This window comes from Drosophila navojoa, chromosome 5 (assembly GCF_054131105.1).
Source record: "Drosophila navojoa isolate 15081-1374.11 chromosome 5, UAZ_NAV_1.0, whole genome shotgun sequence".
NCBI classification, from domain to species: Eukaryota; Metazoa; Arthropoda; class Insecta; order Diptera; family Drosophilidae; genus Drosophila; species Drosophila navojoa.
In genome coordinates, this window is record NC_142893.1 from 24,513,472 (window position 1) to 24,531,882 (window position 18,411).

General features: G+C 41.7%; 2 protein-coding genes across 2 annotated transcripts; both read right to left on the reverse strand.

Annotated features, from left to right (window-relative positions):
* Positions 1 to 4,225: 4,225 nt before the first annotated feature.
* LOC115564337 (Ionotropic receptor 48b) lies at positions 4,226 to 6,032 on the reverse strand. Its single transcript, XM_030388542.2, has one exon. The coding sequence runs from the start codon at positions 6,016 to 6,018 to the stop codon at positions 4,237 to 4,239; it is 1,782 nt and encodes a 593-aa protein (XP_030244402.2). The 5' UTR covers positions 6,019 to 6,032; the 3' UTR covers positions 4,226 to 4,236.
* A 432-nt stretch (positions 6,033 to 6,464) lies between these two features.
* On the reverse strand, positions 6,465 to 8,372 carry LOC149091225 (uncharacterized). The gene has a single exon (XM_089262018.1). The coding sequence runs from the start codon at positions 8,358 to 8,360 to the stop codon at positions 6,627 to 6,629; it is 1,734 nt and encodes a 577-aa protein (XP_089118144.1). The 5' UTR covers positions 8,361 to 8,372; the 3' UTR covers positions 6,465 to 6,626.
* Positions 8,373 to 18,411: the final 10,039 nt, after the last annotated feature.

Below are 18,411 nucleotides of genomic sequence, written 5' to 3' on the forward strand. Positions count from 1 at the left end.
AGGAGCGCGCGAGATAGAGTAGGGAACAGCAGCAGGCACAGCGTCGCACACCGGCGGCAATGCAATCGACTTGATGTTGATGTTGGATCTGATCGGATGGGACTGATAAGTGGCTGTGGCATGTGGCGTGAAGTTGTTTGTTGCGCTTAATTGGGTTCCGTTTGGGTTTCTGTGCCCAGCTATATTTAGCAACTCGAGGCAGCTGGACTTGGAAGCTATGCCTACGAGCAGACAATGCTAACTTACCTCCATAACAACAATAGTGTTCTGAGTGAGAGAGTTGAGAAATGATTCATACATTCACGATTTGATCTTACGGATGAGTTAAACAACTTATCAGCATAACTTACCTGTATATAAATAGTCTTTGAATATGTAGAAATACATATTTGCTTACAATAACTATAAATATATATATATTTTTTTCGTATAGCTCATCGATTACCTTGATATCGTTCGTCGACGATCTCTTGAAGGTTGTTCATAAAGCAATTTAAATAAATGTTTTGAGAAAATTCTCAAATGTCAGAGCAGACATTAATACTATTATCAATTCAAAAACTTCAGCGTAAATCCAATTTAAAAACAATGAAAATATTATTTATTGTGTGCTGATTAATCGAATAACTTGCAGACGTATTGTGTGCAAATAAATTAAAAAATTGTTTTTTCTTTTTGTATAATCAACTGAAGTGCAGCCATATAAATACATAAATTATTCGAGTGGTTTTTATAGTATCGCTTCAGACATTCAGACTGGATGATTTTCAAAATAGAAATCCGATGCAGTTCCATGCTGAAAGAGCAGAGAGATTTTATGCGGTTTTTATAAAATTTTCAAAGACGTTTTTTAAGCGTTTCATAAATTCAGTTGAATTGCTCGAACTATTTCATGAGATGCAATCTACCTCATCCCGAGCACAAGACGTCGTTATATACTACATACATACATATATATTTGGGTCTTTTGGTCATGCCGCCAATGACACATGCCGCTGCCTCTTGGCCAGCTCCCGCTGCTCGCTGTGGCCATAAATTGCAAAATCAACCAAAAATTGCCAATTGTCAGGTATATTTCTTTATGACCCAAGCTCAAGCCCAGGTACTGAGAAACTGAGAGACTGAGCGTCTGAGCGTCTGGAAAGTGTGGCCAATTTTCCCTGGCTGCGCGATGGTCGTTTATCTTAGCATAAGTTGGAGTGCGATAAATGCATTTCGCGGAGCAGTGGAGGGGCGAATTAGAGGTAACGAGGCCACTTTGAAGCCCGGTGCCGACAATTAGACATGGCACATAAATATCCACCTCATATATGTGCTGAGCCGGCCTTAAGGCGATGCCACAGCATTGATTTAAATAATAGCATTTAAAGAGCATTCGCATATCGGGACCGGGTCGCCGGAGCTAGCGCCTAACCTCTCGCCACATGCCCCATGCCCCATGCCCCATGCCACATGCCACACAATCCCTAAGCACACAATGAGACCTTAGAGCCAAACTGCAATTAGCCTGGGAGTTTTGATTGGACCCCAGAAGAGGAGCAGAGCTGAGCCGGACCAAGCCGAGTCAGGCCAAATCAAGGCAAAGCAAACCCACAAAGCATGCAGTCAATTATGTGGCATTCGAATCAGGCAATTGCCCTTAGGGCATGCCTTTCAATTGTTCTTCTTCCCACTGTGTGTGTGTCCAGCCGGGGCTGTGATATGTGCATCATGGGCTGTGATTTGCTGCTCAAATGTCCGCCTGATAAAAGGGTCAGACGTCGCATACAGCTGAGCGCACCAGATAATCCCCCTATTGTCGTCAGAGCCCAGGGCTCGCCGGGGTCCACGTTTAAATTTGTCATTTCGCTTACACACTCGGTTGACTTAAAGGCTTTGAAGCTACACAATTGACGAAATTTTAGATTTATAATGTGAAATTTGAATTGAGGGTTAGCTCCCAGGATAACTGGACTATTAAGCAGTGTAAACAGAGGTAAAAGTATGAATACGAATGTTCCAAAACTCATTTTAGTATTAATCTAAATTCAATAGAGACTAAAGTATGCCAATATATATCATAGAAATAAGGATACGGACTTTGTTAAAATAGTTCAAGCTATTCTAAAGACGCTGTGCTTGCTGGATAGCACATTGCTTAGCTAGAGATGGTAAGGCCTACTATTTTGAGGTAACCAAACTGAATCTTGTTTAAACATCTACAGTTGCGCATATTTGGCATTCACTTGGGTGCTCAGTGGGAAAGAAAGAAGGAAAATGAAATACGATATGAAATATCTGGTAGTAAAATCATGCAGCTATCTCTAAGCTTAAATGATTTTTGAGTTGTGTTCATAATATCCCAGTTCTATAAAAATAAATGTGGCAGGACATGGTGTAAGAAAATAAAAGTCTATAGAAATGTTTCATTTGAGGCTTTCATGTCCATGGCAGCCCTACCGGGCAAGGGAAAGCCGAATTCTCTTGAATAAACGTGCACAATGGCACAGCCACAGATACGGCCCCAGCCACAGCTAAAGCCACAATAAATATGTGCATCAAGAGCGCAGAGAATCCGGAATTTATATTGAGTCTTGATCCGCCCCATTCTGCGGAATCGATTCGCCACAACACTTGCCACTTATCGCCCTACGCAATCTTAATTAAAAGCCGCCCTGCTGGAAAAATAAAAACAAATGTTTACTTTAAAGTCGATTGTAATCGGACTGCGACTGACTGGCCGGCCCGATACCCCTAGGGGGGCATGCCACATGTGACAATCGTGGGCAGTTAAATTGCGCACGAAATCGATTAAAGTCGCGATGAAAACACGAAATCAGCAATTAAGCGACTGAAGGGCATACATATTTGTATGTATACATGTATGTGTTTTTTTTTTTCGAATTTTTATTTATCTCTCGTTGCGGCGACAGCAGCGATATTGGGTCCAGGCACGCACGTGACTCGAACCCCGAGCCTTCGCCTGGATTTCAGGTGGGCGTTACCCAGGCCTGCTTGAAATTTGTGTCTCCCGCCTCGAACAGTGCTGTCAAAAAGTTAACGCTCCCGCACAAGGCAATGTGTATCATTTTTATTTTCATCAACCGCCCGGCAATTGGTGATTATCTACACCCACACACACACACACCCACCCACACACACACAGCTGCAATTGTAGAGTGTTATTTCTTTTGCGGCTGGCGACGCACATAAACTTTATTGTCGCCACATTTGGGTTGCATACTTTGCGGCGCCAAGAACCGTGGCACAAGTCAATGAACTTCAAAATGTGTCGAGCCACGCCCCTTGGCAAAATGTAGCGGACAACGCCCACACAACCCTCTATTCTGTTCTGTCTAAAGTAATTTTTGATGTTGTTCCATCTTCGGCTTTTGCTCTTTCTTTTCGCCAAATATTTGTGCAAGTCAGCATCTGCGACCGAAGCTGACGATGGGTGGCTGTACCACTTCCTTGGCATGTTTTGTGTTATCGTTTGCGTTGCATACTTGCAGGCGGCCAGCAGGAGGGGTAAGCGGACCCAAAGTTCGCAGCTGACAAATGTTTTGGAAACATATCTCAAGTGCTATTTATTTTGCTCGCTTGTCAAAGAGCTCGAGCTGAGCCATGGCCAGCTTCTCTCATCTTTTAGAGGGTGCTTCGCATAGATTTGATGCGGTTTTTATTTTGAATTCCGTTTAGGAAGCTTCTAGAGCACCTTTCAAGGGTTGGCCTCGAACGACTGGAACACAATTCCATTTTATGCTTATTGATCAATAAATATTTTTGCAGAGGTTTCGTAAAACCGAAATGCTGTATTGAGTTGAATTTCTTGAGCAACGCCTGTCTAGATTTGATTAAAACTATCGCGCTTCAAAAATGAACTAAACCACCTGACGATAGATAGCTCCAAATGAAAATTTAATTCTTGAATAACGAATCAAGTCTCTCATAAGCTAATAATAGTGAGTCATGCCGATTAATTTATTAGCTGAAAAGCAATTATCGATGAATTCTTGAGAGATATATGTTTAAGTTTTGACCGAACTTCGTCTTACTTCGTCTTAATAGACAATTCAATTTAATGCATTTCCCGAATCCTGCAGAGTCTTAATGACTCCAAATCGATTTGCTAAATTGGGAAATACATATTATAAATTATTACAATTTTGTAATGATATAATTTTTCATCTATAAATAAAGTCTCTTATAATCTCATAAAAGTGTGAGTAATGACATCAATAGGCTGTAATACTTACTTTAAGATTCCCCAGGTGTTTCCTTTTCAGCTTCTCGAGTTCTTTCGCACCGTTCGCGTGTATACGGATCGTGTATACGTCGCCAGAGTAACTCGACGATGAGGCAGACAAATGCAATGATTAGACCGAAGACGAGCATAATTAGCGGGACTTTGAAGTAGTCCAATGTCAAGGGCTTCGCCTCGTATGGCTCCGAGGGTATCAGGTTCAAGTAGCCAATGTGTATCGTCTGTTGATTGGTGTCGTCGGCCAGCTTGTCCAGTAGTCCACTGCCAAAGCTGTTGAGCACCGCCTCGCTGAGCTTGTGCTTCAGCAGCCAGTGGCGACGCATTGGGAAACCCGGCAGCGAGTGCTGCAGGTCTATAGGCAGGGGACGCATGCGGGGCTTTTTCATATATTGTTGCTGGAAAGCGAACAGTACCAGGCGATCGCTATGCGCCAAGTAGGCATATTTGGGATCAAAGATGCGCCGATGCGCCTGTATGAAGGGATAGGACACCAGACGGGTTATATTCCATAGGATATCTGGAAAGTCGTAGATCTCAAACACCTTCTTGTCGTAGTCCCCGATTAGGATGCTAATATTTCGGTCAACCATGTCCTCGAAGCTGCGTATTTCGGGCTCGTAGACACCCGTCGAGAGAATGGTTGCCAGGTACGCCAGGTAATAGTTGGCGATCATGAAGCCCACTAGGAAAATGCTAGAATACAAGGTGTAGTACTGCCAGCCCGTAATGAGACGCAGCTGAAAGCCCACGCAGAGCAGACTGGAAATTATATCTAGTAGAAATCGGCCGCATTCCCATCGCCCCTGCTGCAGCCGGCAAACGCAGCTGACGAAACTACAGGTAATGGCTATATAGAGAAGCATGGACAGCCAAGTGTTCAGCTGCATGGGAGCTATAATATAGTAGTTCTTGGACTTGGGCTGCGCATTGGGAATCAAGATATTAACGTACAGGTACGTATAACTGGCGGTAAAGCTAACTTCGTTGTAGTAAGCCAACAGCTCCCCACAGACGTCGGACAGATTGTTGTGTATGTATTTGAGACAGTCGTGGGGGGAGAAGACGCTGTAGTTGGGCGTCAGCACGGGCACAAACTTGGCCCCGCGGTGGGCCAGAAACTCACGCAGCAGCAGTAGAGCATATCCAGCGTACATGTCATTTTCGGGGTAAACCAAGCTGCGTGGCGGATCGTTATAGAGCGCCACCCGCACCTCCAGGCCTCCTAGATTGTCGAACCAATGCTGGCGACTCCACAAATAATCCTCGATGCTGCACTGCTGCAGCTCTCTCTGCGGATAAAAGCCGCTGGTATAAAACTCACCCCGGAGCCCTCCTCTGCCGGTGCTGTTGAATATCAGCACATTCGGGAAGCCCTGCTGCCAGAGAGCTGCAAGCAACTGATGCCAGTTTGCTGCAGTGTCGCAGCCTACGATCAGAAAATCCGATTGCTGCATTTCCGTGGGCAGCTGCTCGAACAGAGCTTCGGCTTGGTCTGGGCTGGGCTCTGGCAGTATCATCAAAAGGGGCTTGGGCAGATGAAGGTCATTAATACTGCTCAGGCTGCGCTGATCGGTTCTATCAAACAGTACACTAGGAACATGGCTGAGGGCCTCACAAATCCGTTCATAGATATCTGAGGGCTGTGCGGGCTCCGTGTAGATAATGTTGGTTTTGCTCTGCAGTCCCCGATTGAGTGCAGCTATACTTGAGCTTAGATCATAGGTGCTTGAGTCTACGTTAGTGAGGAGACAGAGCATAAATATAAGCTTAGGCATTCTTCAAATTGGCGACTACTTGATACGAGTTGTAGCGCTGTGAAGCAAGCTGTGGAAGCAAAAAGCGTTTTAGTTTTGTGAGCATAAGCATAATTTGAATAAAGTGCGAGGAAGCAGTGTATGGAGAGTAATAGGATAGCCTAGGATGGCAAAGGATGAGCGTTGAAGGAAAAAAGAAGGAAAGGATAGGACTTAACTATTTTTGTACATTTTAGTGCAGGGACGCCGTTGCTTGTGCACATATAGTTTAGATCTAGGTGTTAAGCAAATAGAGAAGTCACAGGAAAAATGTGAGTTTTTTTTAGTGTATAGTAGAGCATGGAAGCGGTAATTTGTGGCGGATTGGGTAGGATGCTCAGGATGCTGAGTCTCATATTTTAGTTATAGATAATATCTACAGCAACGTTAAGGACTTGCATATCAATTCCACAATAGCATTTCTCAGTGTAACTAGATTGCTGCTTTATTTGTGGAAGAAAAAACTACAACTACAGACACACATGCGGATGCTAGAAAGTGTTCAGGAACAAGCAGCTACTACACTACATCAATCCATCAACGCCAAGTGGTGGGCACTGCATCCTCATCCTCATCCTCATCATCAGCGCTTAGCGCTGGTTGTGCCTGTGCCTGCGCCAGGCCGTCAACTCAATGACAAAGACGAGCAAAGCCAGGCCGTAGCCGAAGGCCAGCGACATGGCCGGCATGACGAAATAATCGAGTTTCAGCGATTGCGCCTCGTAGTAGTCAGTGACGAGGAACTCGAAGCCCACGTTCGCTGTCATCGTGTCGTGGTCGGCGTCCGATTCCAGCTTCTTCAGGAATCCGCTCTCAAAGACATAAGCCCAGGCGTCACTCAGCGAGTGCCTCAAGAAGTAGCTCTCGCGCATCGGAAAGCCGGAGAACAGAAAGAATATGTTGATGGGTATGCGACGCAGGCGCGGATGCCTTAGGTACTTCTGAGCAGAGTCATACAGGTCCATGCGATCGCTGAAGAGTATGTAGGCGTACTCCTGGTCAAAGCCGCTGCGATGCCTCTTCAGCGTCTCGTCGGGAACCACCTTTATGATTGGCCACAGCATATCCGGCAGATTGTATCTGCTCGACAAGTTGCGATTATATTCGTCTATCATGATGCTGATGTTGGACTCCAGCAGCTCTGCAAAGCTGTTGATCGGCTTCTCGAATACCTCCGTGGTCAATATGCTCTTCAGGTATCCCAGGTAGAACGTGGAGTAGATGAAGCCGGCTATGAAGAGCACAGCAAAGAGTATGTACCGCTCGCGTCCATGGAGGTGCTTTAGAGAGAAGCCCGTGAATAGTAGCGACCTGATGGCGTCTAGCAGAAAGGTGCTGAAGATCCAGCGCCTCTGCTGCTGCCAGTGGATGCAGCTCATGAAGAAAACAATGAAGGCTATGTAGACGAACAGGCAGATCCAGACAGTCGGGTGGAATGGAGCCAACAGATAGCGATACGAACTCAACGGCTTGGCATTGCGCACCATGATATTGGCATAAGCCATGCGAATAGCCCTTGTCACAACGAAAGCCTTGTCCGACCCCTGAGCCAGCGAGTCGCCGCACAGGTCCACTCGCCTCGCGAGCAGCGCCCTAATGCAGTGCCCGGGCGAGTCGTTGGGCGTGTAAACGGGCACAAAGGTCGCATTGTGGACCTCCACAAAGTGTTGTAGGAAGCGCAGGTAATAGCCGCCATACTTCTGCCTGCCGTGTCTGTCCTTGTAGAGGAGGCAGCGGGGCGGGTTGGAGTAGACCGCAACGCGAATCTCAAAGCCCTGCATATTGCCAATGCGACCCCGTCTTTGTACGTATTCGTTCACATTGGTGGGTAGGATCTTGATTTGTGGAAACAAGCGCATTCTGTAGAGCACCGGATCTTGCGATATATGTAGGAATAGCAGGCCATTGTAGCCCAGCTGCCATGCTCGATGGGCAAACTCTAGCCACACATCTGTTACTGGGCTTTCGTTAAGCACCAGCAAAAAGTCCGCTGTCTGGAACTGTAAATGGAGCTTCTCGAATAGATCGATTGGAGGCGTCTTAACAAGCAGCACAAAGAGCATTCGTTCACCCAAAAATCGAACTAGTTCTGTGGCATTGAAAACAGAATCGTTTATGGAATTCACTAGTATCTGCGTGATTGGCTTCAGTTTGGGTAAATAACTTAGTCCTTTTCGCTGGGGATTGTAGACAATGGTTGTTTCGATGCCAATCTGTGTGCTCAGCTCATCTATTACAGCAGGTAGTCCCTCTGCGGAGTCTGTAGAGCTGATTTCTCTAATTGTCAATAACAGAAATAGAAACAAACGCACTAAGCCCGCCATCTGCAAGAGATATTTGTCTAGGTTTATTCAAAGTGTGCTCTATAAACTACTTGAACGTTTTACTGCAAGGTTTTCCTTATTATACCCTGAATCCATTGAAAACGCGAAAGCAGGGTATAATGGAGTCGATTTGGCCCTGTCCGTCCGTCTGTCCGTCCGTCCGTATGTTTGAACGCGTCGGTCTCAAAAGATATCAGATATCAATTTTTTTTTTTAATTTTAAACTTATCACTAAAAAACGATAACCCATCCTGTTATTTTTATCCATAAAAATCTTTGTCGAAAAGCAGTTATAAAATTATATCGCCAACATCTTTAAAGCTAGAGTCCCAAACCTTAAATAGATATTAAAATGCATTTTATACAATTTCGATTTTTGTTAAAACTTACCGCCCACCCCTAACCACCCCTACCCATATTTATATATATAAAATATATATATTTGTAAATGGCGTATTTAAAATACTAAAGACTTGTGCTTCGGAATATACATACATATGAACATTGTGATAACGTTCTGAAAGTTTCATTGTACATACATATGTCTAAAAACTAAATTATTCAACAAATAAATTCCCATAATATTGGCAACACTGCAGAGCAGCCCAAGCGCAGTCGCCTGTGTATTAGACTGTGTGTGTGCGAATTATTATCGAAATATCAGTTGCTTGAAGGGTTCAGGGGATCTCGTAGTCGAGCAGTCTCGACTATAGCTTTCATACTTCTTTTATTCCAATGAATGAATTGTCATACATAAGAAAAGGTAGCTTTATCAGTGATTGTAGGGGTATTTACAATGGTAAATGATCAATAATTTAAGGTGACAGAGTTACAATTCAAACACTTATTTACATTTGTGTAGATCCAAAAGGAATTTTTTGAGTCTAGAAAATGTGTAGAACTATTTCTAAGATTTACTGCAATATCGTGTATCCATAAACTTGGCAAACTTTTCGACCGTTGACAATAATGCGGCAAACTCTGCTACTCTGCACGTTACGGACTTCATTTCCAAGAATTCCAAACGCAAAATTTGATAATTTAAATCAAACATGTGCCCCATATTACAAGCAGCTGGATTAAAAGTATAAAAATAAATATAAAGTAAGCTAGGAGGTAATTAATAAAAGTTTGAGGGGTACTTATAGTTCATTTCATGCGATATAAAAATATACCCACCTGAATTTAGTTTTTAGAAAAATATTTATAAACAAGATGAAAGGTTTATCAATGGATTTAAGACTTTGCTTGATCAATATTATTATTATTATACTTCTGAATATCATAAATTCCAAATATAATACAATTTGGACAGCTCCGAATCAAGAACTATCAATTGTTGTCAACTGTTCCAAATTTCTTGAGAGATATTAATTCTTGAGTACACCAAGCAATATTCGACTTAACTAATTACCAATTACTGTTATTTGACTTGGTCTAGACCTCTAGATTGTTTCAATTGCAGTTGTGATTGAGGTTGGCTCAGTGATTGTCGCCAATTGCTTTAATTAGAACGTTTTAGGTGTTTGCAATACGATATTTATTTGTTGCTCAACCCTCATTAATATTCCATGCCAGCTGATTAGCTTTCTGGTACACTTGGCAATTAACAACCCGCCCACGCATCATCACATCCTGTTCCATGTGTACTATTCTCTTATTGGGCCCCGTTGATGTGTCGTATTTATTTATCGATCTCTCTCAAATTTGTATTTTGATTTATAATTTTCATGCTCATGCCAAAGTACTACGATGCCAACGACAAGAACAACAACAACAGTTGTCCCCTAGCTACGGTTCTTCCCTTTGCTGACGTTAGGGTCTGAGGCGTTTCAATGATATCAAAATTTTAGCGCTTCGCGTTGCGTCGCGACACTTAGAAAGAGTTACCAGACTTTTTTTGATAGCACCCAGCCATTCGGCACTGTGGCGCCATTTTCAGCTGAGCAACGACGATCGCTGCTAAAAATAGATGCCATCAGCGGCAAATGTAGCCTCGCACTCTATCTCTGCCTTTGTCTAACACCCAGCACTCAGTACGGCCGCGCAGTGCAGCCAATCAGAATGCCACACAACAACAGACAGCTGTGGGGTGCTAGGAGGAGGTGCAGTCACTGTCTGATTTGTGGCGCCTGATTAACGGTTGTCAGTACTGGTGGTACTTAGCTGCCGCTGTACCGGTTCCGTCTCCAGCTAATATTGTTGTTGCTTGTGCTGCTGCTGTTGCTGTTATGTTACACGCATGTTAACTGCCTGCTGACTGCCCGCTTATGTGTACTTGAGTAGGGTTGGCGAATCGCCCACTAATGGGCATGCAGAATTTTATTTTCATTTCGTTTATACTTCTTTGATTTTCGCCTTGTGAGAACGATCTTTTCTGCGATGAGTCACTGTACCCGCTATGTGTCAGCTGCAATGTACAGCGGCAGTCAGTTAGTGGGTCAGTGCACCGCAGATCTTGCAAATGTATTGCTTAAACTGCCAGTAATTGGAGCATTGACATGGGTTAACAGAATGTTAACCGTAGCAATTAGCGCTTATTACTGCAACGGTAAATGCTAAACGGCAGCGTGAACAGTGTGTCAGCGTAATCGCAACGTGTACTGGACAGGCTAAGCACTTAATAGGTACTTTAATAATATATAATTAATGTTGCAGGATCAGTAATAGCAGCACATACATATGTATGTATGTATGTTGTTATACATAGGAAATATAAGCTTAGTGTTTCTAATGAAAAATCATTAAAGGATCTGCCCGATCGGATATCAATCAATCGCTAAATCAATATATGTAGTTATGATTTTAGGCAGAGAAACATGTCTAAGTCATCTCTGCCGCGCCCCCACTGCCTGTTACGTACATTACACCTTGATTTCCCACTTTCAATGGGATCTGGGGATAAGAAGTTGATATTTGAATGAAGTTGATATTGGATTCAGGTTCGATCCGATTCGATCCGATCCGATTGAGTATCACAGAAGAGTGTTTATGCTTTCATCCTTGTTTTATTAAAAATAAATAGATATAAATGTTCCTCATTGTCTTGATTGTAGTGATTCCTAGCTATTGCTGTCATCCTAGGCCCTATCTCAACTTCTTTGAGCTGCCCATCATCCTTTTCACCTAGTGAAATGCATTCACAATGATTTCTTTGCTCTCCCGAGTGACTCACGCACGCACAGTAGTCGGATATTGCGGGAGGCGCATAATTAATAAGATAAGGAAACCACTTCGAGCATGTACACAAACCGCCCCGAATACCTCGGGCTGAAGGTCAAACTAATAATGATTTAGATAATAAAACGAGGCTACCCAAAAACCAAGTCGCAGTCAGTGCAGCGGGACAGCGCCACGAAGCTGGACGTGCTTCAGCAGAGCAGACTCTGCCTTGCGGCTGATGATAAACCAAACAAAACGCGGCTAAGATGCATCCCAGATGGTGCAGCGGGCCGGTTGGTCGCGGGGACAGAGATGGGGGCAGTGCCTGGCAAACGATCATAAATACCAAAGGGCAACGCCTATTTTTACAGGCAAGCGTCTGCATTTCCTCGTATAGCAGGGCCCATGAGTGCAGAAAATATTAAAACGATGCGACGTGACAGATTACAAAGCGTTTGACACCAGCGCCAAAGCCGCCAAGAGCTGCCTCCACCACAGCAACGGCAAAAGCAACAGCAACAGGAACAGCTACAGCAGCCGCCACTTGCCAAACGTCGCGACGTTGCAGTCACGAGCTGCAGCCAAGAGGAGACCCAGGTGGAAGCTGCTTCACGCTGCTTGGCAGTGGCCGGGCCCTGCGTGCGAGTAAATTGCCTGGCGGCTGCCACAGTGTGGAACGAGCACTCAGAAGCGGACTGCAGCGAGGCAGCGCGCGTCACAAATTAATTCGCTGGAGCTGCAGATCGGTATGGTTCCCACAGTAGTTGTTGCAGCTCCTGCTGCTGTTGCTTCTGCATTTCAGATGCAGCTTCTTGTCTACTAGTTCACCTGCGCCTGCGCAGCGGTTCTTCGCGATGCGGAGGCAGCGCACTCGTGAGTTATGACAGACAGCCTGACTGTGTGGAGGCTGAAGCAGGACTCGGAATCTAGATACCGCGAGCCTCTACGCCTGGTCATGTAATTTTTATACCCCGCTATCAAATGTGAATGCGTTAGGTATATGGTTAATACAGTAGAGATAGAGAGAGAGAGAGAGAGAGAGAGAGAGAGAGAGAGAGAGAGAGAGAGAGAGAGAGAGAGAGAGAGAGAGAGAGAGAGAGAGAGAGAGAGAGAGAGAGAAAGAGCTCTTACAATCCGTCTACTCTTTATATAATTCGAGCTTGAATATCTAGTTAACGATCTATAAATCTAAATTGTAAATATATGCAGTGCATAAGTTTAAATAAACATTTTAATTTTAGATATGAATCAAAGTCTTGATTAAGTTTCTGAAAGAACATTATGGAATAATCCATAGCGTATAAAATGGAATGGTGCATTTTATAGTTACAGGGTATTTTTAATATTGAACGTCGCTTTGATTTGGCGGTAAATTACTAAAATATTATTAACAAATAATCAATGTTGTGCAGCTGTTTCTGCCTTTCAATTGAACAGGGTATTTTACAGTCTCGCATGCGAAATGCGATCAATTCAATGCTTCTAATTCAGTTCAGTCAGCTAGCAACTGAGCAACTGAGCAACTGAGCAACTGAGCAGCTGAGCGGCAGACCAACAGGGCAAACGTAGATGGGATTTTGCGTATGCGCTGCGTAATTGACTTGGAAGTTATGAACCTTTAAATGTGGCCACTGCAGCAGCACACCAGCACAGGCGCAGCACCACTGTCTTGGCAGCATCCATGGCATTCCAGGCCACGGCATGTAATTTTAATTTTCGCACTTGATTGCCCTGTAGCTCGACTGTGCACTCATTCATACGACTGGGACTGCAATTGCGGCTCAGGCTGTGGCTGTGGCTGTGGCTGTGGCTGTGGCTGTGGCGGAGATGGGTGTGCAGGCGGTGCGAGGGCGGGCTGGGAACCATTCATATGATTCATTCGGCCCTTGACGGTCTGAATTAATCAGTGAGTAAGAGCCAAGCAAAGACCTGCTGAAAATATCAGGCGAACCAACGGAAGGAGCTCGCATATTGAGGTAGCTACATAGCGATGGTTCAAACTCTTAAGCAACTGGGCATCCTGTGAACTATGAACTGAAGCCATGATATATTCGTCATTGCGTTCATTCTTATTGCTGATAGTGCTATGAAATAAATGATAATCAAGATTATAAAGGATTATAAAGGTAATGATAATAAAAGAAGGTAAACATATTTCTACTACAAATTAAATTATTTAGGAAGCAAACAGACTGTCTTCTCTTCTTCTTAACGTCTAACACTATCCAGTTAATTGCAATATTTGCAAATTGTATGCAAATATCATCGAGTAGCGATCCTCAAATAGTCATGAGAATTCGGCGTGCAAATTGGCAAATTCGCCTAATTAGGCCGGGAACGCAAAATGGATGAAGCTCTGTGATCTGTGCCGTTTCAGGAAAGACATGATACAATGGGCGTATGGAAATAAGTAATTATTGCATGTTTAACGAATACTTTGAACGTATAAATATTTTCACGAACCATTAGTAAAATGACTGCACAGTGGGGCGACACATTCTAAATTAAATTTCATATAGTGATGACTTCAAACGATTCAGATTATAACGTTTTCGGCAGTCTATAGTTATCGAATGGCAGCAGAATGGGCAAAAAGATACATTTTTATAAATTTCATATATTTTGATACCTTCAAATATTTGAGATTAAAGATTCTTCTTAAAACTTGTTCATGAACATTTCAATTAAATTTGAAACATTTATTTTTATGTATTGTTTTCATAGCCTGCTGTTCATCGTTATCGAATTGCTGCACAATGAGAACAGTTAATTTACATTTTAAATTAAATGATTAAAACGAAGGATCAGAATTCTTTAAAGATCCACTGTGCTTTGCACATGCATTCAAGCTTGGGTAGTTCGCCAGCCAAAAATAAAATTCGCTCACAGATTCGACGTCGCACAGCGCGAAATTCGGCAGCTGGACGAGTGTTGTGTTTATATTTATACTTATATTTATATATGCTTTATAATTATATGTTGCTGTTATTACCGTAACTTAGCTGCCGCCGCTGCCGCCGCTTGTCGCATTTCACATGGGCCCGCAAATTTGTAGTGCAAATTCGAAAAAAGCGATTCATTCAACAGTTACGAGTTGAAGTTATCTCTGTGGGGCCAGATGCTGCTGCTGCTGCTGCTGCTGCAGATGTTGAGATGATCTCGAGGCTGAGCTTGTTGCCTCAATAAATTATGAGCCCGCTTCTTATAAGAGTGCAAACACACAAACATACACATACACTCGTCACACTCGATAGTGGGCGTCATGCGTCTTGGCCTAATGAAAATGTTTGTCTTCGCCCGCCTTTTGGCCGAGTGCTATTTGGTTTTTTATTTTGATTTTAAATTTCGTTAGGAATGCTGCTCGAGAGTTGGTGGGAAGCGCAAATTTATTGCGCATTAAATTACGAAAGAAATAAGATAAACACAGACATCCACTTCCTATGATGAACGATTGTGCATCTAATGGCTGGTAATGAAGCGACCAACACGTCTTGGCCAAATGGCCAACTCTCGCGCAACTTTGAAAGCTAATCGCATATTAGGCACGTCTGTGCACAATGGAGACATCATTAGAAGCATTTAGACGTAGGCATTGGGCATTATATTCTACCATCTCAACAAAAAGCTAAAGATATATTGATATTGTGATAGATATAATGTTTTATATAAAAATAGGCTTAACTATGCCACAAATAATTTTAATTTTTTTAAACCTGCACAGTATAAGAAATTGTGATTAATTGACTTTAAAATATCTTAAGGCAAAAAATTAATAACTTTGCCAATTTTATAATCTGTGAACTAAGGACTAGCTAAACAAATTTTAAAAATAATCTAAGGTAATTTCAGACCTTAGCTAAATTTGTTACTTATAGAAAATAGAATCCATTCATTATTCCCTTTAATTTTCGTAGCTTTAACGACTAATGTAATTAAGTTGACTTAGTGTTCGAGCCTCTCATCGAGGGGCTCATCGAATCTATTTGCAAATCGATTCCAAATGCAAAAATATTCACAAGATTATGATAGCAATACCTTCGCTTTTGTCTGTAGCTGAAACACACGTATGTATGTCTTGTGTTTACGCTAACAATTAGCAGCACACAAAAGAAGAAGAACGAAAGTGAAATATATATATATATATGTATATATCAAAAAATACAGTACAAAATTTATGCGTGTCAATGTGTAAAATTCGAGTTGGCATTTGCGCAAAAAGCGAAAACAAACAAAAACAGAATTGGAAATAGAAAACATTTGGCTAAATTCGTCAAAAAATTTTGCTAAATGAAACTGAAAAAAGAATCCTAATAATAAATCTTAATACATTTTAGGAGATTCAAATTTGTTTTTTTGTTTTTTTTTTTTTCGTTATCGCCAATTTATGCGTCGGCCGTGAATCATTTTCCTGTCGAATATGGAAAGTTGAGGGAGTATTCAATATGTGCGAATTCCAACAGACACAGATAGCAATAGCTACAGAAACTGCCTTGTTGTTGTTTGAGCTGCAAATTAGCGGGTCTGAACAAAGGGTTAAGGCCAGGGTCGATGGGGTTAATGTGGTTTTAAATACTCTGCTAATTGATGAGCGGCACTCCAAGGGCCAACTGCTTCACTCTGCACTCAATAGAGAAGTCCAAGCAAAGCTGACTTCAGTCAAGGTGTTTGCCAATAGTTCTCTAATAAATCTTATATGCCCTGTAATAATCAGAAATGACTAAATAGGGAGTAATTCATGAACACATATTTGTATTGTTAACTGATTTCGGCATTCGAATTCGAAATCTGAACGAGGCTTCGTTTATTTATTAATTTATTTCTTAAAGCTATTGACAAAAACGAGAGTCAAATTAAATTAAAAAAAAAAAGCCTAAACAAAGTACAGGATATAATATCAATAGTAACACCAACCCGAAGGGGGTATTTTATTTGCCAGTCCGGCCAGCTATGCCCACGTCTCACAGCCAAATATGGTCAGTGAAACTAATGATGCTATAAAAAGAAGTGTTAGTAAGAAAACTTAGAAAAAAATATTAAGTGTAGATTTATTAACTACATATAAAATAAAAAATAATTCTTAAAATAAAAAAATAAAAACAAAAATATTAAAAAAAAAGAAAATATGTAATAAATAAGAATTAGTACAGAAAAAGAAAAAGTAAGGTATTAAAAGAAATTGCAAGAAAAGTTAATAATAAAAAAAAAACAAATAAATAAATAAATAAATAAGAAATAGTTAAAAGAAAAGATTAAAGGAAGAGCACAGAATAGAATATAGGATAGAATTGAGAAATCACTGCACAACATTGACAACGAAAATGGATACCAATGCTTATGCATGGACATTGTGAGTGATTTCCCTAAGATAAGCTAATAGCAAACTTTTTATTTTAGGAAGATAGAGCTCTAAGGAAAAAGTGTGATAGTATTTATTAAAATTACCACTGAGAACATGAAACGCACTGTGCAAAGAATAATCCCTAGTGCACACCGGTAAATGAAGCGGACGATAGTGTCTAGTTGTTCGGGACGGAACCGAAAAGTTTAGACGACCCAACAAAGAGGACGAATCAATATCACCACTAATCAATTTATGCAGAAAATCAATTCCTAAAATTGTTCTGCGATTGGTTAGCGATGGAAGATCAATAAGCTGGAGCCTACTATGATAAGACGGTAATCGTAAATTACTGTCCCATCGAAGATCGAAGAGAAGAAACTGTTTTTGGACCGATTCGATGCGATCCTGATGCAGTTTATGCTGCGGAGACCAAACAACAGAGCAATACTCTAAGATGGGACGCACAATCGACGTAAATAAGCGCTTGGTGATAAAAGGATCTTTAAATTCCTTGGACCAACGTTTAATAAAGCCAAGCACACTTTTGGCTTCATTAATGATGGTAGAAATATGCAGATTAAAATTTAGTTTACAATCGAAAGAAACACCAAGATCTTTGATTGTGTGAATGCGTCGTAAGGAAATATTGCTAATTTTATAATCAACAATTAGAGGAACGGTACGACTGAAGGTCATTGTCATACACTTTGAGCAATTTAAGTCCAGCTGGTTTGCCACACACCAATGTTGAAATGCATTTAGGTCATCTTGAAGGTGATGATGTCCAGTTGCACTGGAGTATGGAAGGCAAAGTTTAACATCGTCAGCATACATAAACATAGTAGAATACGAGATACAACTAGGAAGGTCATTTATAAAAAGGGAAAAGAGTAATGGACCCAAATGGCTACCCTGAGGTACACCAGACGAAACAAAGATAACTTTAGACATAGCTGTTCTGAGCTGGACTCTTTGGGTTCTACCAATTAAATAGGATGAAATCCAAGATACAAGTCTAGGCGAAAATCCTAAACGTTCAAGCTTAAGAATTAGTATGTGATGATGTACTGAGTCAAATGCTTTACTGAAGTCAGTATAAATAACATCCTTTTGCATTTTTTTAGAAAAACCTAAAATCTCCGCATCATAAAGGGACGAAAAGGTAAACACATCAGAGAGGATACTGGATTTAACCGCAATTAGCACTCCACCCCCTCTGCGCATTGAACGATCGAGTCTAAAAATAGTGAAATTATTTGAAAGGATTTCACTATTATGAATATTATTACTTAGCCACGTTTCAGTAATTGCAATAATATCATATTGTACACTAAAACTGTGTAAGAATAGACTTTTAAGTTTAGAATTCAAGCCGCGTACATTTTGATAAAGCAGAGACAGCTGAGAAGAAGATAGGAAAGAATTTAGTTTTTTGGTACAGTGTTAGATGACGATTGTACCGAAGGTAGATCTACAGAAATAGGAGTAGATCTGTAACGATTTTTAGGTCTAAATTCATGAACAACCACATGAGGTGGCCAGAAGTTT